General features: G+C 41.1%; 1 protein-coding gene across 8 annotated transcripts in view; it reads right to left on the bottom strand.

The window, feature by feature from the left end:
• Positions 1-404: 404 nt before the first annotated feature.
• LOC102229415 (protein Wiz) overlaps positions 405-26,542 on the bottom strand; it is a 34,394-nt gene continuing 8,256 nt past the window's right edge. For 3 of the 8 annotated variants that reach the window (XM_023348530.1, XM_023348532.1, XM_023348533.1), the window contains 11 exons: positions 24,949-25,389; positions 20,412-20,816; positions 16,418-16,543; positions 15,439-15,990; positions 14,358-14,798; positions 13,692-14,189; positions 13,025-13,600; positions 12,720-12,931; positions 6,894-7,200; positions 5,105-5,270; positions 405-4,169 (listed from right to left, as the gene is read on the bottom strand). In XM_023348530.1, the coding sequence (XP_023204298.1) occupies positions 3,827-4,169; positions 5,105-5,270; positions 6,894-7,200; positions 12,720-12,931; positions 13,025-13,600; positions 13,692-14,189; positions 14,358-14,798; positions 15,439-15,990; positions 16,418-16,543; positions 20,412-20,816; positions 24,949-25,389 (4,067 nt within the window). In that variant the 3' untranslated portion in view covers positions 405-3,826. The remainder of the gene's footprint in view (positions 4,170-5,104; positions 5,271-6,893; positions 7,201-12,719; positions 12,932-13,024; positions 13,601-13,691; positions 14,190-14,357; positions 14,799-15,438; positions 15,991-16,417; positions 16,544-20,411; positions 20,817-24,948; positions 25,390-26,542) is intronic. The other 5 variants (XR_002754092.1, XR_002754090.1, XR_002754091.1 and 2 more) reach the window with 5 other exon arrangements.

Below are 26,542 nucleotides of genomic sequence, written 5' to 3'. Positions count from 1 at the left end.
TAACTGTCACGTTTTCAGAAAAACCAAATATTAGGTTTTCAGTATCTGTAAGCCACAATCATCCAGATAAATGTTTTCAATATGCAGTTCTCTCTGTGATAAATCTATGCAAGTTTGTTAATGATAAATAGAACTTCAATTATGTACTCATTTATTAGGACAGCAGTAATCCATTCGTTGATGTTAATGATTGTTACATATCTCCCCCTAGTGGAGAAAATGTGTTCCATCCAAAGGGTTTACATTAACCCCTCGATGGACTGGCGACCTGTCAAATGTCACCCTGACCCTGCAAAATGAAGCCCAGACAGTGGATGGACGGGTTTGCTCATTAACATTTGCCATAACAAAACCCGGCAAAATGTGTAAGGCTCCATTCCCCCCAAAAAGGAAATGGCCAGGTCTGAAATTGTAATCACATTTATTGTTTTTTTTCTGGAGTTGATTCACTTAAAACATTACCCTTTGTGTACAGTACTGTTTGTTCCTCAGCTGCTATTGTAACACTCAAACATAAAACATACACACACTCGCACACAGAACAGCAAGCCGCACCCGCCGAGGCTCCACCAGGTACACTCTGGGCCTTCTCATACGCAGAGAAAGGAGGATCCCACATCAATTGGCAAAGCGGTCCCCCTGTTTAAGTGTTCTGTGACCACCGAATGAACATCAGTCGCCACCATTCCCACCAGCACCAAGTTTCAGCTTGGAGAAACGAACAGATAACATAATAAAAATAATAATAAAAATTTAAAAAAAAAATACCCCAAGAGTCACCTCCTCAGGACTGCAAGTACAGAAACGCACAGATCAATAAAAATACAAAGCATCAAATGTCGAAATCAAATCACAATAAAGGAATTTAAGTTCACTTTTTGTTTAACTACTTTGCTAACAGAGATGCTGACGGCTCTATTAGCACCAGCAGTTTCTTTAAGTATATGTAGTTTATATAGGTATGTACTGTGTATATAGTCCATAGAAGGATTGAGGAATCATTTGGATCGAACAGTCATTGTTTTAAGCGGACACTGGAACACACCATAAAATGTCAACAACCTACATGGTATGTCTCTTCACTTCTGAAACACGGTGACCTAAAACAAACAAAAATGAAACTGGATCTCAGGTGACGGCCTCCGGATCCAGAGGTTTCTAGATGTGGACTGGCGGCTCTCGAGAGCCCCGCCCCCTTGTCAACTCCTGTTTGGTTTGCAACTGGAATAAATAGAGCTCTACAGTAACAACGGTTTAAGTCCCATGAAGTCTTATAAGGAAGCAGGATTACTCCGAACGCCGCTCCAGTCCGTCGTTGTCCGTTGCGCGTGTGCTAGCTCTCCACCGTCGGGTCCAATGTAAACAGCTTTTACAGAGGCAAGACATGGAAGTAAACAGGCTCTTTGGCACATCCTTCACAACCATGGATGCATTTCAAGTCTTGACTGGACTCTACGACAAGACAGGCTCACACACGAGTCCGTTTTATCTAAGGAGGCGTCTTTTATTCAAGCAGCTTGACTTGAATTTTTTTTACCTTTAAAGAAAAAAAAGGACATATTTGCAGTGAATGTACAAAAATGTACAAACAAACAGGCGCAAACTGGTGACCTACTTTTTTTTTTAAATGATACTTTCGGCTTTAAACAGAATGAAATTTCCCACATTCAGATGCAAAATAAAAAATAAATAATTTGGGTTATGTAAAAAAAAAAAAAAAGGCAGGAAGAACATGGCAACACTGAATGGACGAACTGAAATGAGTAACCGAGGGCTCTGACCTAAGTCGTCAAAGGTCAAGGCTGGGAAAACTTCAGTCGTGACAGCAGGTGGCGCTGCTGTGGAGCTGTAACATGAAGACAGGCACAAACATCAGTAGAATCATAAGCAAAGGTTTGGGGATTCATGTGTTTCTACTGTGGAAGGGGCCTTCCAAAAGTATTCATACCCCTTGAACTTATTTTGCTTTTATATTTTTCCATAACAACGTCAATGTAGCTTGTTTAGATTCTATGCTAACACAAAGCACTGCTTGATTGTGAAGTTGCAGAAAACTGATATGTGCTTTAATCCTTTTAAAGAAAGAATATTAAAAGAAAAAAATTGCTGCACATTTGCACTCAGCCCCTCAAAATTCATAGGTTTTAGACGCACCTGATGCCGTAAGTCTTTTGTCGCTACCAGAACATTTTCACTAAATCTTTAATGTTTTACATTAGATGGAAAACATCTTTTAAAAAGAATCTTTCATCTTGACACAGATTTTCAATTGGACTTTGATCTAAGTTTGGAACATTCCTTGGTCTACGGTAATTTTTAGACTACAAGCTGTTACTTTTTTCAGAGGTTTGGAACCTTGTGATGTGGCTAACATACAACCTTTAACCTGCGGATTTTGAAAGATTGGACAAGCTCAAGCAAATTTGCCTCAAGATGAATGTGAAATTGAGATGCGTTAAGTGTTATAGTGCTCATGAGAAGGATGAAGATAGCAATCAATGTTTTTTACTGGTAGGCTACTATATATATATATATATATATATATATATATATATATATATAAATAAAATAAAGAATTATTGTAGATAGTGATGGTCACCTATGACTTATAGATAAGTGCGCCCTACATATGTACACTTTTTTTTTCTTTTCAAAGTTAGTGAATGTGGCTTATATTCAGTCACACTCAATAGTCCGCAGATTACGGTACATCATTGTCCTAGCTGGCATAGATATTACTCCTGGATCAGCGTTTCTGGTTTTTGTTTGTTTGTGTGTCTTGTCTGTACAAAAAGGCCCAGTTTGGCACACTGAGCCTGGTTCTAATGCAGCTTAATCCTGTTAAAGGGGATTTTTTTCCTTTCTACTTTCACCACATGCATGCTCAATAGGAAAAATTGCTGGAAAGTGAAATCGACCTGAATTGAATTAAAATGAGTGTTATTAGCATTGGCGATATTTGCGGAAAATTAAGGTTAATTTTCTTTTCACTTCACATTCAGACACTATCATGTGTTGGTCTATCTGTCACATAAAATCCCAATAAAATGCATTAAAGTTTATGACAAAAATCAAAAAGTTCTAAAAGTATGCATACTTTTGAAAATGACTGTATGTGTGTCTGTGTATTAACATGTATATAAGATCGCTACATTCTAGCTAAATATATATGTAGACTTTGGGGGACAGTATTACAACAAAAAGGTTAATCTGAGTGATTGTTTTTTTAGTTTTGTGCTTCTACTTGTTGTTCCAAAATGTCACGGTAACACATGTAAATTGTTTCATTAAGTGCAGGATGACAGTGTCAAATTTAAAAGTGCCTTTTTAACACCAAGTGTTTTATCACACACCTAAAAGTCTCAGTGGTGAGACGAGCATGATTAGAAATTCAGTCAGGATTCCCTTCATCTCACAAGTCTTGCTCGTGTGAGGATGGAGGGTTGAGCTGTAGTAGACAGGGCAGTAAAAGTATGATAAAGGGTTCATGTTAGCCTCTTAGTGTCCCAGTGATTGGGAAAGGTACAGAAATATCTGAACATTCAGTATAAACAAGGCAAACACAAAGTAGTATTTGATCTCTCCTCATGACCTCGGACAGTTCCCATTATCACCCATCCCCTAACCCAAAGCGGAGCCAGGAAAGCTTCGTTCCCGTGGCAACAGGACTTAGGAACAGTCTAGAGATGCTTCAAAGGTGCTTGGGGGGCTTCAAAAGGGCTCTTATGATGGAGAAAGCTCCTCTCTTATTACAGTTTCTGGAGGTTGCAGGAAGGAAAAAGCGGTGGGCGAACAAAACAAGCGGTGACGCGCGAGGAGCTCGGGCTCACACCATCTGTGTGGGGAGAGGAATGGGAGTGGGGATTATGGCGGCCTGCTCCTCTGAAACCTGTGTGATCTCTTTGACAGTTACGGTGGGAGCGAACTCCGCCACGGGCGTGGGGGAGTGGCTGTTGGGGGCCGTGGAGCGGGTCGGGCTGGAGACAGTTCTTGAACTGGGGTCGGAGGCGTGGACCGGGGTCAAGTTGTTGTCTGGGTTGTGGCCGTCGGCGGTGGCTGCTTTTAGAGCGGCAGGCTTGTTGTAGTTCATCTTGAAGATGTGCTGCTGGAGGTGTCTGATCCAGTCCTCCTGCACCGACAGTGGGCCGTGGAACTCCACCTCGCAGAACCTGAATAACACAAAGAAAAAACTAACAGAACCGCTGAATATAACCACGATATAATAGAAGCAGTTGTTGGAGTAAAAGAAATAAGAACATTGCAGCACGCAGTTGATGTTGTCAGGCCACTTTCTCCCTTGGGAGAAGTTAAATTCTTTAAGGTTTTTTTTACTGCAGTTACATCAGAACCTAAGTACTTTTTGTGTTGCCTGAGAATCCCAAAAGGTTTACAAAATACTTCACACTGCATCAGCGGCTAAAGTGGAGAAAAGCTTTAGAGGCAGAGGAGGAAGGAACTGCAGTTTGAGGATTAAAGGCGCTATTTAAAACTCAGCCACACAGTTCTTTAACTGATAGTCTCAACATTACCAATATTAAGGGTGCGTCCACACCAAATCCTTTTTGCTCCGCTTTAATCTAACTCTAGTTTGTTGGCCTTCAAAATCCAGTTCGATTGGGGAGAAGGGAATGCGTTAAATCAAACTGTGATGAGGACCAAAAAAGTGAACTCCGGTGCAGTTAGAATGCAAATGTAAAAACTTAGCGGACCACTAAAGCACTGGGCATTCTGGGTATTTACAACCAAAACCAACGCAAGAGAATAGCGGACTTCTAGCAGTAGTTTTTTGCCAAAGACAAAAGAAAAATCTGCTCAAATCTGACTCCATTCTTGTTTACATTTTATGTAGAAGGAAGTTGTTCTTCTTCTGAGGTTTTTGTATTGTTTCTTCAGTGGTTCTTGGTGCAGTGCCTCCACAGGCAAGGAGATTAACAAGTAACTCAAAGAGTTTGGTTCCACAGTGCAATGTGAAAGAGAACCGCACCAGTTGAAAATGTAACAAATGTTGGTTTTGGTCCCCAGACTATCAGGCGTGAAAACACCCTTACTGCCCTGAGTGTTTCTTTCTTTCATGGATACAACTGAGCTCATAGGTTTTCCTTACCGGCACTTCAGGGTGTAGAACTTGCCCACCAGTTTGACCAGTGGGTAGGAAGGTGGCTTGGGTACGAGGGAGGGGACGGTTCCTGTGCGCGGGGGCTTTGGAGAGCCACTGTCCCTGTCGGCTCCGTCTGGGCAGGATGGGTGCTTCAAAGGCCGACGCTCGAAACCTTAGAGCAAGAGAACGCAGCACAATTCATGTCTATAATCACTTTTTAATATGGAGGAGGACTCCAGTTTTGAAACTTGTTGAAGTTACTAAGAGCTAACAGGAAAATCTATAACACATTTTTGGTTTGCATGTTCTGCCAGTAAGATTTCTATTACTTATGCATTTATTTTCTGTACACATTTGGTTAGGCAATATGGTCTTAAAGTCTCATCTCAATATCTTTGTGGTACTATTGTGATAACAATTATTTATGTTAGGTAATTGTTTGGCTGTGCCTGTGTGTCACAACAATTATAGCCCCCCCCAAATACAAATACTGCTCTAGAAAAACATTCCCCTTGGTAGAATGCTTCTTTAGGAAACCTGTCACACAAAGAAGTGTGATTTGAACCATTAAACTACAAACAGTGAAGGCATTTAATCATATTTATTTAAATTTATTGATTTTAATTGATGCTTTCACTGAAAAAACTGGAGAAAACGGTAAAAAATGCCAACCTTTATCCAACATGTAGAAACAACAAAGCAGTTAGCATCAAAGCTAACATTCTTAAGGATGCTCTGATTGTCAGTATGGCTCTTAAGATAATTTTAAGAGATATCTGTGCAGTGTGTGGTGTGGTAAGAGGGATGTGGTCCACATGGAAGGACGACAAGAACACGGCAATCTAAAATCTAAAAAAACATTCAACATGTTTGATCGTCTTGGCTCGATATCGCAGCATGTGAGGCAATCAACCCAGCCTGTATAATGTGACATTTGGCCAATCAGAAAGTGACGTGACAGAAACACGGTTGGTGAATCCAAAATACACAGAAGACAAAACAACTGCCATGACAGACCAGCAATAACAGTCTACAAACTATCGCCGTTGCTTCTTCCCAGTCGGCCAAAGTGGTTCATGTGTGGTGTGACGTTGATAAAACGGCATAATTATGAACTGGTAAAATATGAACGAATAGCGGTTTTTGCATTTGAAAATTTCTCTAAATGAAATAATAACGAAGATCTTTTCAACTTCATGTACTTTGGCAGTACACAGAAAAATCTGCTTTGATCTAAAACATTACTTAAGCACACAACTGTTATCTTAAAAAGCTACAATTGTAGGCCTGCAATCAATGAATCAATTAATGAAATGACAAATCAAAACAAACTCAAGGATTTTCATTTGCATAATTTATTGTCTTTCTTTTTTCTCTCTTTCTACCAAAACTGGATCACAAAAGTCTTCAATCTGCTGCAACCTGCCATTTTTACTAAGGATGAATCTGATACTGAGACTTCAGAATTTGATTTGTTGGTTTAATTAAGACATTTAAAATGTTTCAGCATTAAATGTTTATTAGAATTTAAAGTTCACTGATAGTTGATAATGTGTTTTTGCATTATTATGCCTTTGCCATTATATTACTTGAAAATGGTCTAAAAAGAACAATATTACCGTTTATCGCAATGACTTCTGGGATAATTTATCGTCCAGAAAATTTGTTATCATGACAGACCCAGTTTTGAAACTTGTTCAAGTTGCTACACCTACACCTGCATGTAGGTCTACCTGCATGTGAATATTTCAGGTTTGTGCACGAGTGCCACAGAGTGCTGTGTTTCTGTGCGTACCTCTTGGCAGGCGGACATTCAGCTCGCTGCGGGCCACCTGTGCTTGAAGGCTGCTGCCGAGGCGCGAGAAGGTGGGGCTGCTTCCGCCAGCCCTGGCCGGAGCCAACCGCAAGGCGGCCCCCGATTCCTCGTCGGTGGCCTCGGAGGAGCCCCGGCGGAGTTCCTGGCTCCGCGGCCGAGCCAGGCTAGCGGCCAGGGAAGAAGACCACTGAGAGGAAGAAGGGGACGAGGAGGAGTGGGCCTTCTGCGATGAGATTGGGAGGACATGATCAGAATCCACAGAAGAGGTGAGAGGTGAGCTCGTCTTCTGGAACACGGAAAAACAAGTGATCTATCAGCAGCGCTTTAAGGAAAACTATACTATCACTGCCGAAAGACGATGTTCTGAATAGACTTTATAACATACATGAGCTCTGAATATGATCAATATAAAACTGGGAAGCTACAACTGAGTTTATCATAGCCAGAAAAAAAACGAGCAGCCAAGAATCAGATCTGAATATCTAGTCTTAACAAAACGAGACCAGATGGTCATGCTTTTATTTAAGATCCCTCGTCTCCAAAATATGCTCAACCGTTAAAAAAAATAAATATATTTTCATGATCAGCAGCAGCAGGTGACTTTTAGGTTAAAACATGTTGCTTCTTATTATTTTTTTAATTCATTTATGGACAGTTATGTTGGGTTTGGATGCCTTACCATGTTGGGTTAGATTTGTTCAAGTGACAGAAAATGGGATAAAGCAGAGAAAATAAATATTATACGCATATATTTGAATCAGTAAATATATATTGACATGAAATTCCCATCGATTTCAGCAGTGTCACTTAAATTACACCAAGCATTAAGTCATGTGTAATAAACTGTTATAAAAGTCATTAAAACCATGTAAAAAGAACTGAAATCTGAGTATTTAGAAAGCAATTCTGCCTCCTATCTGTGCTAATTAACAGACTGGTTTAGTAACAGGTTGTTTCTCATTAGCAGGTTATCACGCAAGACACATAAGTAAAAGCAATGAGCTTTCTCCGTACCGTCGCAACTTTACTGTTGCGCAACATGCTGATGGGATTGGCTACAGGCATTATTTCTAAACTTCTGAATGTTCCAGCGAGCGCCGTTAGGGCCATAATAAGGAAGTGGTAAGAACAACATTTCATCATAACCCTCCCAAGTCCAGGTGACAGAGGAGTCAAGGAAATCACCAGGAGAGTTTCTAGAGCCAATTACAACTCAAGAGGGCCCGACGTATCAAACCTGTGGAAAATCTGTTGATTTGGAGATTTAATTTAGAAAGGAGTGTAGGATAAGCTCAAATCAGTGTGGCCTTGTAGAGAAAATCAAGCTGTGTCCAGGATTATGAGTCCTGAATATTTCTGCAAAAAAAAAAGGTTTTTTGGCAGTGTCAGCGTTCATTAACCTAAATATATCTGTGCTTGTCTACTTATTTGATAGAAAATAACATTTTTTAGCCAGGTGTGGCAGAGTTAAGTGATGAATATGACTACGGGGTTTAAAACAATGTTGGTGTATGAATCTGGACAGCGTGTGGGATTAATTGCTAACTGTTTCCAGAGATGATTAAATACAGCTAGATCATGTCCATTTAAAGAGTCTGCAGCTGTGGATCTCTTGCATGTAGTTACGAACTCAAATCAACACCATTTGGAAATTGATGAGATCCACTGAGCGTTTCAGAAGATAAGGACCAGCTACATGTACATAAATAGTGCGCTCAACTGTAGTTGCCTTTGTGAAGATTTACAGCGCAAGACTCCACTGCTGAAGAAAAACATTTGGAAAACACTTAAGAGGCGCTGGGATTAAATAAAGCTCAGTGAGTGTGTCCTATACTCAACTTTAATTATTCCACTTTATTACATAGAATTTAATTCATAAACTTTTCCACGTTCATATCTCTGTGTGTGAGGATTACTTGGGCTGTTACTGATAATCTAATATGAATTTCGTGTCAATAGCCCCATGAGAAACATGTTTAATTAAAGAAAAAGTTAGTCTGTTCAAAATGTATTTTCCCCGCTTTATTTTCCTCGATACTTACATTTAATCGCATGATTGTACAGCTGAACGTAGCACAAAGTAGGTATGTTATTTGCTAATGAGGATAAATTTGAAGTCTGTGAAAAATAAACGACAAGCCATTGTTTCTCTTACTGTAGAATACAAACTACAGTTTTCAGCAAATGGTGTTGTGCCAGTTCCCAAATTGCATAATTTATAACCATAAGTGAAAATGCAGGCGCCATCTGTGTAGCACGTTAAAAGGAACCTGCTGGTTTAGTTTGAGAGAGTGAGTTTGTGTGTCAGCTTCTGGCACATACCAGCCGCAGAAGAAGCTGAGTTAACTATATCATAGAAGTTTGGAACCTGTAGACGTGTTGCGTTTTCCCTTTCAGAAAAAGGTTTTTTTTTTAAATAAAACTTTAGTCGAAAGTGTAATCCTAAGTGTATCCTCGGCGTCTGTGACATGCTATGGGTAACTGTGGAAATAATGAGGAAAAAAAAAGAAAAAAAGATTTGGCACATGCACACGTTAGATAAAACTGAAAGTGAACTCCTGCCAGACAGAAAAGTAGTGCAAACGCTGCACATTCTACTAAATAGCAGCAAATTTCTGGCTGCGGACGCCAAATAGTTACTCAAGCCACAAGCGCAGAAAAATAGCGAGGCTTTAACAAAATTACAAGCGAGCCAAGGTGGACCTCAAAATCTTCCAAGATGGAGAAACACTCAACTCTCTGGCCTGAATGTAAAAAAATAAATACAAATCATCTGACATTCTGATCGTGCACAATGACAAGGAATGCTAATGTGCAGGAAACAAAATGCATTAAGTACAGGAAGATTTAACAGACTACACAGATAGCTTTATTACCTTATTACTACATCTGTTGCTTTGTATTTGTAAGATTTCAACAATTTCTAAATCATGTTAAGAATGATTTAACTACAGAGTTAGCATGTTATCTGATCGGTATCATAAGCATTATTAATATCTATGAAGTACAAATTGAAAGTTACAAAAATGACTTTGATTCAAAAAGAAGTACAAGGAAATCCCTCTTTACTCTGATACCCATAAATAAAGTCCAGTGCATGAAATAGCCTTCAGAAGTTACCAGTGTGTAAATTAATCTCAGTGTAAATAAAGGTGATCAAAACGTATGCTAGTAACTGCACACCTACCAATACATCCCCAGCATGGTGGTAGCATCATAATGTGGGGTTGATTTTATACATTCAGGACAGAGAAGCTGGCTTAGAGTTGATCTGAAGTAAGTGGAGATAAATTACAGAGCAAGCCTAGAAGAAAAGCGGCTAGATGAGTCTAAGCAAGCAGCCAAAGCTAAGATGGAACAGTTCAGAAAAGATAATCTGTGGTGAAACTTTAATTTGATGTTCACAGATGCTCTCTATTAAATCTGACTGAGTTCGACTATTTTGCAAAGAAGAATGGGCAAACATTTCAGTTTCAAGATGCTCAAAAGCTGGTGGAAGGATGGTTCTACAAAGTATTGACTCGGGCAGGACGAATACAAATACAAGCCTCAATTTTCTGATTTTTTTACGTGAAGAAAACGTCTCTTTTGGTCTAACAAATAAAATGCCAATGAAACAGAGGAAAGATTACTGCAGAACTGGATCTTGGAAAGCCAAAAATGTCAACATTGAGCACATGTATGGATTATGTCCACTTTTTTTATTTAGTAGTGTTCATTTGTTTTCATCCTTGTTTTTTTTTATTGTGTGTTAACATCAACTTGCCAATGAGACGAACGATGGAAATTAGTCACTTGGCTATAATCCTATCGATTTGCATGTAAATGTTTGTTAATACGTCTTGTCCTATTTAAAAAAATAAAAAATAAACTTGACATTGTAATGTGACAAAAAAAAATGTAGAGAAAGGGGTGTGGATATTTTTGCAGGGCACTCAAACAAGTTTTAGTACTGTCTCACGAATGGAAGAAGCTCCTCTAGGACACATCATCCCTATTATTAGACAGACGGCATCACACTCCTCACAGCACAACCCCACCCAGCTTCACCCTGAAACATCTAATCAGCCTGAACACAAACACCACCAAGGCTGTGGGCTATCTGCTCAGTAAAAACACAACTTTTAAAACCTCTGTGGTTCATTCCTTTTCAAAGTCTTACATGTTATTGTTGCCTCAATAACAACAATATAAAATAGGTTTCTAATTATTTTTACGTGTTTAACATTGCTGCAGTTTTGATACCTGCATATTAGTTGGGTTGAAAAAAAACAGCAACAAACCTTTGTACTATGATCCCAAAGATATTTAAAGAGTAGTTTCTGCTCCATATGTGTTTCAAATCAGAGCTTGGAGAAAAAGGTGTGAGAGAGAGTGACGCAAATGCGCCAGAAACTAATTTCAGAACAGGGGAGGAAAAAAAAAAAAAAAAAAAAAAAGACTCGACACATTTTCTTCCATCAACAGCTCGCTATAATTTATCTGAAGATGAAACATAAGCTGCCAGGCACCCTGGTTACTATGGTAACTATCAAGTGAATAGCAGAGTCGTTCTGGCATCTGTCCCCACAGTGATTTTTTTTTTTACAGGGAGTAAAGACACAGGATCAACAGTAAAGCTCTGAGCTGCGAGACAACACGTCTGCAAGCTTTCCAGGACACAAAATGTCTGTCGTGCAGCCAGCAGAGGCCTGACTGATCTGAAAGCAGGAAGGTTGTTTAAAGACCCTGGAAGGAGAAAACTGAAGAAACAGCACAGCAGGCTATCAGCTTTTACTATGTATTTACCTGACTACTTGCTAAGAACACAAGGATTTTTAGCGCTGATAGTTTTTTCTTGAACAAGCTCGTTAATCAAAAATCAAATCACACGTCTGCATTTAATAAGAACTGCCATTCATCTAGAGATCCTTCTGGAACATATTGGATGTGACGTTTATTTTACTGGGATTTTATGTGATTGAACAACACAGTGTCGCAGGTAAATGTGTATCGAAAGAAAAACCTGTGTACTGTACATTAGTTTTCCAAATACAGCTGTGGCTCTAAACAAGGAGTTTTTTGTCCATTCTTTCTGCAAAATCATAACCTTTGTGAGACTTGATGAAGACTACCTGTAATCAGATATTTGTAAGTTTTGCCACAGATTCTCAATTCAATCTGGGTGGGCCTTTCTGACACATTAATATTCTCTAATGAAAATAATCTGTTTTAAAAAAGCTATTATTGTAGCTCTGGTTGTATTTTTAAGGTTCTTGTTCTGCTGGGAGGTAAACCTCTACATCATCAGAGCAAAGCATAATAATTACCAGAAATAAAGTCTTGAAAACATCAGTATTTGTAATTACTGTACAGTGTGTGTTTCTCTTATTGAACTGACACAAAAATAAATGAATTTTTATAAAATATTCTGATCTCGAGTTGAATATGACTGTAAACTGATAAGTTTACACAAAACTCCACTCAAGTCACTATTAAGGCAAACATTTCCACTAGATTTGATTTAACAGTATCAGAAGAAAGTAAGCTTAATACAAATGCAAAAAGCACACTTCAAATTTTAAACAAACTTTGTGTTGGTTTATCACATAAAACCCCCCCAAAAACCCCAGAGTTTGTGGTTGGCCTATTGTCACCTTCCTAAAAGTGATTTTTTTTTTTTTGCCAAAATCACTTGGCAAAAAATTACTTCAGGAGGTGACGATTTTGCAGAATGAGCTAAAGTTAAACAGGCATGAAAACCTTTGCCAGCCACTAAATTCTACCTCGGCGGTGCATTTCCAACAAAGACCGAGGGGTCCTTACCTTCTTCGGGGAGGAGCGGTTACCCTGCATGTAGTTGCGGTGCATCTCCAGGACCTTTTGTGGTCTGCTGCGTATCCAAGCGCTCAGAGTCTCGATAGGCGACCCGTTCACAGACCACTCAGTCACGCCAAACTGCCTCAGGTGGGCGCGCGCGTGGCTGGCTAAAGCCTTACGATTCTCAAAGTAGAAGCCGCACAGCTCACAACTGGGGTCTGAAAAACACAGAAAGGGATTAGAGTTCTTGTTTAGGGATGAATGATCGGAATTAGAAGGGACTCTGCATGAGCATGATGGCTGCAGCTTACCCTGGTGTCCGTGCTTTTCTGGTGAAGGTTTCCTTTTGTAGGAGAAATCGTGTGGAAGCGATGGAAAAGTCTTAAGTCGATGTGCGTGTGAAGCAACGGCCTCTGCTGACTGGGTCTTATCTGACATGGGCCTTTTGGCCAGAGGGGACAATCGGAACAACTTCCCTGCAGGCTGGGAGACAGATGGACCCACGGGGCCGAGGCCCTGCTTGAGCATCCTCGACCCGGACTGCACCAAACTGAGAGGAGATTTACGAAACTTGGAGGACTGGTAGCCTGAAACACCCAAACCATCTGAGCCACGGGCTCCTGCTGCGTTTTCCCACAGCGGACTGGTGGTTCCTTGCCTGGACTCTTTCTTCACTCCTTGGTCCAAGCGAGATGAGCTACTGGACCGTCGCTTGTGCATGACTTCCCTCAGCGTGTCGATGGGCGAGCCATTGACAGACCACTCCGTGATGCCCATTTGCCGCAGATGGGAGCGCGCGTGGCTGGATAGACCTTTGCGGTTCTCAAAGTATTCCCCACAGAACTCGCATCGAATGTCCCTCGTAGGCTCCACTTCATGGGCCATGGCTGAGAGGAAACCAGGAGGTAAAACAATATATTACAATTTTCATTAGGAAATGAATGTACAACAATTACACCTGAAATTCTTTCAATTTACCTAGGTTAAGGGGATAAACTTTGTCGGACTTGCTCCAGTTCGAGCTTGGCGGCTCAACCGGAAAACCTCCGGCTCTTCCCACAGACCCGGGTGCAGTGACCTCCACCTGCACTGGCTCCGGCTTTGGCTTGAGAGCCAGGCTGCTCGGAGACATCGGTGGAGCTGAGCTGGATTTGGACATCACTGACTGAGGAGGACTGGACGGGCGTGCGAAGGTGAAAGGCAGGCGGCTGAGGAGTGGAGACGAGGAAGGCGACAGAGGAGAGCGAGGAGGTCCCGGAGAGGACGGTGGGGGGGATTTGAGAGGCTTGAGAGGAAGGGCGCAGGGCAGGCCTCGCCTGGTGATGATCTCCCGCAACGTGTCAATTGGAGACCCATTGACAGACCACTCAGTAATCCCCATTTGGCGCAGGTGGGAGCGGGCGTGGCTGGAGAGGCCTTTGCGATTCTCGAAATACTCCCCACAATACTCGCATCCTATTTCCTTTGGAGGTTCATCTAGCAGACAAGAGAATTCTTACTTTTAGACTTTTCTTTTCATTTCACAAATACACATTACTTTGTCTTTATCAGTAAAATAAAATCCTAACAAAAGGTGGTTGTAACATGTAGAACTTCAAGAGGAAGAAACATTTTTTGCAAGGTACTGCATCATGCGTCACTTACTGTGTGGAAGGGCCATCAGCTCCCCGCTGCTGAGGCGGAAGACCTGCATGGAAGAGGTCTTGAGACGCTTGGCAGGCGGACCTGGTAGAGACGAGGCAGAGGTAGTTTTGGACCCACCCCCAACTGTGGTCACTTTGTAGAGGAGTGATGCGGAGGAAGAAGAAGAGAGCGTTAGCAGCGACTGCTTTGCGGGGGAAAGCGCTGGGGACACGCCCTGAGTTTCCGTGGGACTGTCCAGCTCCAGCGCACTCGCCTTGTGCTTGAAGTCATCTGTGTCCATGAGCTGGCTCAGGAGTTCAATAGGAGAGCCTTTGGACTCTGAGTACTCAACGCCAAAGTGTCGCAGGTGGGCTCGCGCGTGGCTGGATAGGCCTTTACGAGTCTCAAACCAGGCGCCGCACAGCTGACAAACGATGTCCTTGTCGGAGTCCATATCCAGTGCTGCAAACAAACAGGAAATCATTGAATTAACACCAGCGAAAGTCAAAACTGTACTGAAGTACAGTTTTTGAACATTTGTACTTGAGTAACATTTTTTGGGAAAACTTAAGACCTTCACTGCACTATAATATAATGATAAAATCATACTTTTTACTCCACTACATTTCTCCAAAGGCTTTCGTTACTTGTTACTTCCATTGGCCTTGTTTGTATAGTTTGTCTATTTTGTTCCACTGACACACAATAAAACTACAGAGTGTATCCCTGAATGAATAACGCATGAAATTTTAAAATGTCTTTGATCATCAAGAAAAGATAGAAAAATCAAGACTAATGCATTATTTATGATCTATGATTGAAGAATTGTACAAATTAGCAGATAATTTTTCCAACAATTCTTGACCGCTGAAAAAACAACTTCAAAATTTGAGGTATTTTCAATACTTAAGTATTTTTGAAAACACGTACTCTAATACTTTGACTTAAGTAATAAGTTGACAGAGCTACTTTTACTTTGACGAGTAGGATCAGTGCTTTGATTTAAGTGATAAAACTGAGTACTTGGTCCATCAGTGAATTAGCACTGATAAGACTGAACAATTACTAGAACTCAGTCTTGGGCCAGAGTGATGATGCTTACTGAGGTTGAGAGGAGCATCGTTCTCCTGCGGAGCCCAGAGCGGTTTGGATGTTGCGTTTCCGGAGGCAGCGGATAGATTAGAGGTCAGGCATTTCAGCCCCCCAACTTTGTGCTCTTGTGAGCGCAACAGGGAAGACACGGGCAGTAGAGATGAAATGGGGGCTTTCTTCACTACTGAGGAAGGTGAGCTGGAATGAGCTGGAGCTGGAGAGGCACCTGGAGACGGCGTGGGCGTAGCGGAGCCGGAGGGCACCGCCTTCGCCGCTTTGGCCAGTATGGAGAGAGGAATGGGCTTCTCGTCCAACTCCACGTCCTCCATCTCTTCGGCTTTGAGGGAGACGGGCTGGGAGGGCTTCTTGGGCGTCAGCAGAGATGAGCTGATTTTGCCGTCGATGCTGCGCTCCACGGCTACCCGGTGGAGCAGCTCGATGGCCGACCCGCCACTCTCTGACACGGTGAAGCCCAGCTGGCGCAAGTGAGCGCGAGAGTGGATGGAGAGTCCACGTCTGCTCTCGAATTGAGAGTCACAGACCTCACATTTCCACTTCTTGACTGTAAAAGACGAGAAATTGTGTTACATGTGTGGTTCAAATGGCCAGAGGTATTCAAAAAGTTTTCACCTGTATGCAAAATGGGCTTTCCTTAACTATCCTGTCAAGGTTGAGGTCACCCCTTTACAGGTAAAAAGTTTTTACAAACTTTTTTTTTTCCCACCAGACTTTTTCCTTTTACTTCACTTTCCCCTAGTATAATAATAAAAATAAACCAAGTGACTTTCTTTGGCAATTATCTAGAGTGGCGTAATCTCCTTAAAGAGGGTGTCAATAACAGTATGTTGGACAACTATTATAACATAATTTTGTCATAAACTGAATTTTAAGTTTCTAAAACACATAGAAGTTTGTGGTTGACAGACAGTGGAAAGTTCTAGCGGTATTAATACTTCGGTGAAGTAGATTTCTGATTTCTCTGCGCTCACCCTTGCCATCTACAACCTCCCTGAGGGAGAGGCTGTCCTTTTTTCCAGTACTGAAGCAAAGAGCATCCAGTGAGGAAAGTCGCAGACCCTCCTCATCCTCTTCATCGGCTGCTTCCTTGTCATCGGCTACACAAAACAGGAAGTTCATATAAATGTTGACGTTAATATGGCTGATCAAGAATTAAAATGGTAAATGATAAGATATTGCAACAAACTATATTTTTTATTATTTAAGCTAATAAGAACACATACATGTGACATTCACTGTGAATGAACTAACATTTCTTCTAACAACCCACCCAAAGTGATGTCAATTCAACCCTTTGCTGCAGTCATGTGACATTGAGTTTATGATCATATCATTAAAAAACAGAGTTGTGCTTTTGTTCAGTGACTATAGTGGAATTTTACAGTAAAACTTCCCCTAATTAAACACATGACAGATTACAACACATTAGTGACATGTTATAGATTACAATTAACATGTGAAGAGCTTATTTTGAACAAATTAACATTCAACTTTAAAATACAGCTGATTCGCAATACATGAGGATGGATAGATACACAGATGGATAGGAAGACATGCTTTCTTGAAGACATGACCCCTTTTACTCATGCACACTTCTTTTATCAGACTTTTTCCTTCCACTGAACTTTCCCCCAATACAATACTGATAATAAAAATCAACCAAGTCCTGTTATTTGGTAATTATCTAGTATGGCTTAACAGTCACTACCAGTCTGCTGGATATCTGCTATAACTTTATAATTTTCTGATAAACTCGATTTTGATCACGAAAATCAACAAAAATATATCTGTGTGTAATGACTGTTTATTATAAATGAGTTCCACTTTATAAATGAAAACAATAAATTTAATTTGCTTTTAAATATTTTAATTTACTAAGACACCACTGTGTAAAAAAAAAAAGTCAACTCAAAGTGAGCTCCCTGCCTGCAATATTTCAGTCCTTTATCAGCTTTTCTGCTGGAATGCACGTAAACAGAAATGATTGGAGAGATGAATCCCTGTCAAAAAGGGTCATAATTGCACTAGAGCATGAGGCAAATATGGCAGACTCGTTTCTCCGCAGTCAGGCATTCCTGGGACAAAAGTGCCATTTTCTGCGACAAATCGGTAAATCAAAAGAGACGCGGAGACAGACAATGCTTTTTGTCTGGTGGGCGGCTCTGCGCCTGTCAGTTCATCGCCTGACTGTAAAAGAGCGGCGATGTGACACCTCTGGGGGCTGCGGTACGCCATTATTTTTTACATAAAGACCATGTGAAATACTATTTCTTAAAAAAAAAAATTCAGCGTGTGTATGTGTGTTTGGAGTAAATGCTAACTAGACTTTGTCTACGTTAAGGCAGAGAAAACAGTGGGCGAGTCCGACACTTGCAGGTAAAAAAAGTGACACTTTCATTACAGTTATCCCGATAAGTTGTGGTAAGATTATCCGTAAGCTCCCACTTTTTAGTCCGTTAAAGTTACAGCGTTGCCTAGATGATGTCTCGTACAGTTAGTTTTAAAATAAAGGCATACTTGAAAGCACAGCGTGTCCTCCCTATCAAAAATAAAAGCACAGTAAAATGGCGAGGATTGGGCAACTGTAGGTAATTTTACATATCCCGCAGCAACGGACGTCATTCGAGCCGTGTAAAAAAATAAATACCTCACAGTCATTAAGTACACACAAACTATGCCAACAAATTCACAACTGAAAAATGTGTCCCAATTTGTGTCGGAAAGCAGGACCAACTCTCCCCTCGTCCCCGAAACAATAACAATGACCCGCTTTATGAGCTCCTGACATGCATGTCATGGGCTACCTGCGTCTCTCTGCGCGACATGAGCTCTCTTTTCCATGGTCTTTTAGAAGAAAAACTGGGTTTTTTTTGTTTTTTCTTTAAATAATCTTTTTAATGGCTGTTGTCTGGATACAATGTGACTGGAGATGCGGCGCGAGACGTGCCGCGCGACGCCGCCACCGTTGTGTGATCCAAAGGGCACGCGCTGCGCAGGAATCAGGGCGCGCGGTACTCACCGGTCCGCAGTGCATCGGACTCCCGGCGGCAGAGAGCAGACAGCTTTTCCGCTATTGTTTGGGTCTGCGGGGAGGTGGAAGCAGCCATTTTGCCCCCATATGCACCGCGAAGCTAAGGCGTGACCAATCGAGAGGAGGCGGAGGTGGGGATAAATGCAGCGAGTGCCACATCAACTATGGGCATCAGGGGACACTCTCCCTTACACACGCATACACACACACATACACACAGTATCTTACCAGAGATGTTTTCTCACCATGCTGATTCAGACATTGCACTACTGTCACTCATCTTACACTGTTTTTCTTAGTATTAGCAGCAAAAAGGATGACTGTTCCGTTGCCTTGTGAGCATGTATCTTCATGGCATTATTACAGGGTAACAAGTTCAAACTCCAGTCACTATCTGCCTCCAGATAACAACTGTGAAATCCATCAGAAGCACACAAAATGACCACAAAATAAACAACCAGTGGAATGTTTAACACAATCCTGCTTTCAGAAATCCACCCTTCTTGGGAGACTTGGTGCACTTCATTTAAACTGAGTGGTTTCTGGCTTTTAAACACAATCTGCACATATTCTACAGCACGCAGTTGCGTCTATTCCAGAAACTTCATGATTTGCACATCCCAATACCAGTTCTGTTGTATTTGGGATCATTATCCTGTTGAAACACCAAATTGTGTTCAGGTTTTAACCATATAGCTGTTGAATTAAGTGTATGATGAGGAATTTGGAAGTATATTTTATTGACCATGTGCATTGTGGAAAGCAACAGTTCCACAGTATGCTTCTCACCCCACCATGCTTGATAGTCAGTACAATTTTCTTAGGTTTGAATCGCTCATTCTAATTATTAGAACCAAAACTTCGTTTTGGCTTCAAGGCTCAGTATTTCCTTTGGCTTAAAATAAAACATATTGTGTCTAGAAAGTATTTGGTATATCAAGGTGTGTATCTGAAAAATTCAATCAAGTTTATATGTATCCATTTTTAAGCATACACATTAACAAATACAGGGGACGTCATTCGAGCCGTGTAAAAATAAATACCTCACAGTCATTAAGTATACACAAACTATGCCAACAAATTCACAACTGAAAAATGTGTCCCAATTTGTGTCGGAAAGCAGGACCAACTCTCCAACCCGTGGGTTCTTGCTCTGAACCCAGTCAGTCCACAGCAATGCAGAAAAATGCTTCTCTACATGTGTTTCTATTACAAAACTGTCAATATTCAGCTGAAGTCGGAAAAATAAAATTTCGCTATTGCGGTATTTCCGTTTAACACAGTTAAAATCACACGTGAATAAGTTTGTTCACATATAAGTGGCTGAGAAACATCCTCCAACTACTTTCTGTCGTATTCTTCTTCATGGTTTGCGCCAGTGGCAACATCCAGATGTTGATTGCGTGACTCCTGTGATGTGGAAAAAAAGTATTTCCATTGCAGTTTTGGGAAATAAACCAATTTTCATAGGGCCAAAAAAACCACCTCATCCTAACGCCAAAACGTTTTACAGAAAAACAAGAGTTTGTTGGGGTTTTTTTTCTTTTAAATGGACATGTTTCCGTTAGGCAAATTTATCTTTGAAATGTCAAATTGCGCAATTATATGGTCAGTGCAAATGCAGCTACTGTGGACAGGGACACAATTCATGGGACACTTTGAATAGCTAAACTGATGTCCTATCGGTTTAGGTGAGATAGTTGGTTGAAACTTGGATATTATGATTTGCTCTAAAAGGACAATGATTCCAAACATACACCACAGGACAAAACAGGCTTCTAGAAAGGTTTTCCCTAATGCCGGATCTCAACCTGATTGAAAACCCATGTTCAAGGAAACTAGCCAATCTAAATAAGATCCACCAATTTTGCAAGAAGAGATGCCTAACGCCCAGTCAGAATAATACCAGAGTGTATTTAACAATAAAATCTCACCTTCACAGTCCTTCACTCCTTCCCCCTTCTTTCTGCGTGGACGATATCCTGGAGACAGGGCAACAGAGTCGGAGGGATGGAGGGTCTTTCCACACGTCTCCCCTTCAAGCTTTACCTTAATAATTCCTCCATCTTTTGAGTCTCCCTCATCGCAATCCTCCTCCTCATCTTCCTCTGAGGAGCTCCCAAGACTGCGTGGGGGGTCCATAGGAATCACCAGATCTGGCCTGCTGGAGAACAACTCCCGCAGAATGTGGATAGGTGAGATGGTAACGTCCCAGTTAGTAATCCCAAAGTCACGGAGGTGAGCCCGGGCATGACTGGACAGGCCGGCCCGTGTGTCGAAGCCAGCGCTGCAGAACTCGCAGTGCATCAAGCTGAATGTGCCTGGGTCAAAGTTGGCAACTGAGGACAGAGGAGGAGGGAATGCAAGTGGAGGTTTAGGGACTCAGGCAACTTGTACCACTTGTTCTCTAAATCTTAGTCTATAGATGCTCAAAGACGTTAAAGTATGTATGTACGATAGGGAACATTTCAGCTGTAGAATAAAAAACACCTCTACACCACCACAAAAGAAACAGAAAATGTCCTTCCCAAGTCAGTTTGTAGCTCCATCTCTTTAGTCCTGTCATGAATTTGTTATATTCAATAAGAAATAATATTGACCTGATTCAACTGGAAATACGTGAAAAGGGATTCAGCTTAACATCACCAACAGAGAACTCTGTATTGGTGGGGTGTATTCTTTTATTTAAGGAGCTTTCAATACCACAGTATTGAGGGGTGTAACAGTACATGTGTTCACATCAAAATTGCTTTGTCGAACAACTTATACACAGGCAGAATGCGGAACCAAAGAGAGGAATCCTACGTTTCCCAATGCAACTGTAAAATCCAGGACCAAAACAATGCAGGGAGGACTCCCAGGTATCTCTAAAGTCTGTTATTTGGGAACGTTTTGGTTCCTCATTTAGCTACATGGACAGTGGAGACAGGAAGGCGGACCAAAGTCTTCCCAAGTCTTTTCAAAATCCCTAAGATACGTAGCTAGCTCTACGCTAAATATAATTACTCACCTGAAATGACATCAACCCAAATGTAAACATCACGGGTATGAAGAAAAATAGGCCGAAGTCCAAACCCAGCTGCCTGTTGTCCAATCGGCTCCAAATACCTTTATGCAGATGTATGCCGGTACTGTAAAGAGGAGTTCCTCAGACGAGAGGTTTTTGCAAACAAGATGCATGTATGATTCAAGCACAACTGGTACACTGGTTTGCCTATCTAGCAAAACAAGTCCAAAGTAAATTCAAGCACCTTTTACGGTCTTATTCAAAGGTCCATAAAACAAGAACACTCTCCTTGTTCATCCCCAGGCAGTCCCATGCCAGGGGATATTTAGCCCCTCCAGTGTAATCTGGGTCTTCCCTGGTTTCTCATCCCAATCAGGCATGCCCCAAAAACCTCCAGAGGGAGGCACCCTGGAGTCTTCCAGATCAGATGCCTCAACCACCTCAGCTGGATCTTATTATTTCTGTGGAGCAGCTGCTCTACTCCAAGCCACCTTCGCGCATCGCAGCTCTGCACCCTATCTCTAAGGATGAGCCCAGCCACCCTATGGAGAAAGCTAATTCCAATTCCTTCTATCTAAGGTTTTGTTTTTTTAGTCTTGAGTCATATCTTGTGACCATAGATGAGGCAGAGAGCGCAGACGAGTCGGTAAATTGAGACATTTGAATTTTTTTTGCCATGGCAATAGTCCCAGCAGGCGAAGCCTCAATCCGTCTGTCTCCTGCTCCATCCTACCATGGCTAGAGAACAAGACACCAAGGTACTTGAACTGATCTGTTTGAGGCAAAGATTGACCCCCAACCTAGAAGGTTTTTCTGTTTGAGAACTATACCCCACTGACTTAGAGGAACAGACTGTTCTATAATCCATCCAACCCATCCCATGCTTTTACCCATGCTTTCTTCATTGACTGACAAAACTCAAGTGTAAGAACATCCTGCTAAAACTAAATAATCATTTAAAAAATTTAACACTCATTGTTCACTGTTGGGGAAAAAATATGCATTGTTTTTGTTTTTCTCGAATAAAACATACTGAAAGTTTCTTGAAACATGACTTTACAATCAAGATATGAACTGAACTGAACCATCATTTTTATGTACTGTTACACCCCTAGTAAACATACTATCTCAAGGGTTTAATTAGTTGCAAGACTTAATCATAAAAATTAACAGACATGAATGCTTAGGATACATCACAATTATACATAATGTATGTGTTTCACTTGCCTGTTTAAAAATACGTATGTGATTAACTTTTCAATGATGTTCTAAACTACTGAGATGCATCTGTAATCCATTTTAATCAGGTTGCAAGGATATTTTTGCTCCAATCAGATGATTCTGGCGTTCCAGATTGCAAAAGGAATGCAGTCAGAGTGATGTGACTGCATTTGGGTGCAAAGTTTCAGATTTATTTTAAAGCGGGTATATTCACATTTACAGCATCACTACTTGCATGCAAACAGTCAATTAGACGACAAGACAAATTGACAGTCGTTTTTGCAAATTCACATCAACACACAATGATAATTCCTGTAACCTTACCTGTCACGACAAGCAAACTACCCTAGCAGACAAACGTAGTGGCCAATCTAAAACGACGAGTTGGCCAAATGTGTTGCTCTTTTCAAGAGGTATGTCAGAAAAAAGAATGTCATGTAAATGTCACGCGAGATGCATCAGCTAAAAGAATGTGGACACATGTGGTCCTGATTAGTTCTCAGAGCTGCTATTGTGTTACCACAATTATATACTTTATGCAAGAGCCTTTAATCTGGTAATGACATTTATGACATAATTTAGTATTTAACTGCTTCGTTACAGTTGAGACAAAAAATCCTACAAACGGGCATTGTAATGCAGCTACCGTATAATGTTTTTCCAGGTTCAAACGACCATACAGTAAACAAATTCTTTCAAAAACAAGAATTCAGTGCACACATTTATGTGGATTTTTTAAACTCATATGTGGTGCAAATTAAGCATGCATACAAAATGACTAACTCCCTTACAGATTTCTTTTGTCTTTAATTTTTTTTGACACTTAGCATTTCTGGTCATACAAAAATTACCTTAGAGATACAGCGAACCCTCGCTGTAACGCGGTTGACCTTTCACGACCTCGCTGCTTCGCGGAGTTTTTTGTGCAGTTTTTTTTCACAGTGCATTGTGTTCTGCGTCCTGATTGGCTAAACAGTCTCCGCGCTTCTTCTCTACCTGTGTGCCAATAACGTTACGGTATTTAAATGTACGTAATACAGCTTGGCAAATTTTGGTAAATATTTTTGCCCAGAAGAAAAAAAGAGCGACAACAACTACCGATAACTATGTTCTTCTCTCGAAAAAACACACCTGCACCACTGGCTGCAGAAGAAAAAGCCACTAGAGAGCGGAGTCAGGCCGCAGCGTCACAGTCAGAGGAACAGTGAAATACGCGAGTCACAATTTGTCCTTCTGTGCTTCGTATTGATGATTAAAATGATTATTTTACTGTAGTTATTTGTAAGAAAGCGTTCTATTTGTTAAAAAAATGCTTAGGCCTGAAAACAGTTTTTGTTCTTTGGTTTCAATGTAGAGTATTTAATTATGCTGTATAATAATTGTAAAAAAATAAAGGTAACTACTTCACGGATTTTGCCCATCACGGGTTCTTTTTGGAGCCTAACCCCCGGGAAAAACAAGGGTTCACTATAACACGATTTAATTTATTAAGAGCAAACGAAAATGTAATCTCTCCAGGATGACTTGCCATAACCGATGGGAACAATTAATTTTGCTCTTTAACGGAAAATCCTGCAGGAGAATGTCTGCCATCGGTCACCTCAAGCTCAAGTGCACTCGTGTTGTGCAGCAGGACAAGGGTCCAAAGCTTGCGAGCAAGTGCTACTCTGAATGGGTAAAGTCTTTAAGCAAGCTGTTCAAACTGAAAAACCCCAAATGTGGCAGAATAAAAACAAATCTGCAAAAAGTAGGCTTAACTCCATCACAGTTACAGTGAAAAGCAAGATTCAGCTTTTGTTGCAAATGCTGGATGGCATTTGTTGTCTCTAAGGCTGAGGGGACAATGCCTTGTTTCCACTAAGCAGTACAGGTCGGATCTTTTCCACGGCCTTTTGGACTCTGGGCGGCAGGCTAAGCCCAAATGTCTAACAAATGACTGACACAGAACTGCGACGACAAACGTGACACGCTACTATGTGTCATCCTTGTCGCAAGCTGTGATGTTTTTCTGTCTCCTAATCAATGAACTATGTTGTGTGACATCAGTAGTGCTGCCTTAACTGTACCACACCAATGACCTATGAACCTACAACTGCAGCAGGTCCAGGAATGGTGTGGCATGGATCAGTTGTAATGGCCATTTTTAGGGTCCAGACTTCTGGTTCTTATTCAGAACCACTTTGTGGGAAAACCCCTAAAAGATGATGGACACACACCAAAATGACATACAATGAGCCACTGACCTTTCTTCTTCTTCTTCTGATACGAGAACTTCTTCTCAATGGCGTTGACTTCCTCGGGGGAGATGAAGTGTCGCACGTTGTAGCTGACGCCCACTCGCTTCAGATGGCCTCTCACGTGATTGGCGAGACCGATTCCGTTATGGAATCGGTCGGGGCAGTAGGGGCACTTCCTCTCCACACTCCTCAGCGCCTCCGAGTCCTCGTCAATTTCGTCCGCGGCTTTCTCGAAGACGCCCTCTGACAGGAAACACCGCATGTGCTCCTCGTCAGTGTCGTCGTCGTCGTCGTCGCTGTCAGTTTGCGCCTGGGTTACTGTGACCCTGCTGCTTCTCCTCAAAAAGAAAACCTTTCTGTCTTTCGGCACCTCCTGTTTGTCTTGGTCCTTTGCACTCTTCTTGGCAGGTGTTGATAAGGTTGCCTCGTGTTGCGGTGACGACTCCTCTGTCGAGAAGAAAAAAACACGATGGAATGAGATTAACAGCCGTCAAATTCAACAATGTAAGAAATGACTTAGTATTGCTTATAGATGGGCTTTGACTAAGAGGTCCAGCAGACGTTCTTTAAGAAGCTCTTACTGCATATTGGTTAGTGAAGGCAAAAGAAGTGGAAGAATAAAAAGTTAAAATGTCAACGTTAAAAGATTGTCACTCTACAAAATCAAACAGGTAACAAGGCGACTCAGATTTCTGTAGCTTTGCTTTGTCACCAGCAGCTAAGGAAAACATCTGACCTTTAACAGCTAAATGCTACATTGTGTTGCCAGCTGATTGATAGCAGTTTGTTGTTACAGTGGAGATGAGGTGTTTGAGCTTTGGAGAATTTAAATGTAAAACTAAGAGCTTGTCCTGTTGGCAGAGTTGAGGAGTAATTGGCTTTAAGTTCAGCATTTTTGAAACACATAGAATTTGAAGTTTTTTCCTTATTTTCTCTTTTTGAGCTAGTGCTAAAACAAAGTACAGAGTTTGGCTTGGATTACCATCAAATGGGCCAGAATTATTCATACCTCTTAGATATGAATAACTATGGGCCAAATAAGTTTCTTTTTTACAACCAAGTGTTAAATGTCTGCATCGTTTCACAAACCCCATGTTTGTGAAACGATGCAGACATTTAATCAAGGCAGTCAACTTACTGTCTGCCTGTCAACTTTCAAAGTCAACTTTGAAAAGAAAATAATTTAACAATTTTTGTTTCCATTTAATTAAAAAAAATGACAGTAAATATTATTTTGACTTTTCTAACTATTCAATGGAAAAATATTTATTGGCAGGTTACAGCACCTTCCTATAATTGTTGAGCTTTTTGGATGTTTCCACTGGAATGCCAAGGATTTATCTATGGCAATGAGCTATTTGAGGTTGGAAGGAAAACATCACCCTAATATCTAGTTTCATTCACAGATTCTTCATCAGATTCCAGTTTGGACTCTGACTAGGCCACTTCAAAATGTTTATTTTACTTTCACTCAGAAGAAACATGTTGGTAAAACTGAAAGATTGCCTAAAGCCTAAAACTGCTGGGGGTATGAATATTTCTGGACTTCCCTGTATAATGTTGGCGAATGTAACTGCTGGAAAGTCTAGCATCCAGACTA

Source organism: Xiphophorus maculatus, chromosome 16, assembly GCF_002775205.1.
Source record: "Xiphophorus maculatus strain JP 163 A chromosome 16, X_maculatus-5.0-male, whole genome shotgun sequence".
Taxonomy (NCBI): domain Eukaryota; kingdom Metazoa; phylum Chordata; class Actinopteri; order Cyprinodontiformes; family Poeciliidae; genus Xiphophorus; species Xiphophorus maculatus.
The sequence above is the reverse complement of the archived record's forward strand: the minus strand, read 5'-3'. Positions and strand labels throughout refer to the sequence as shown.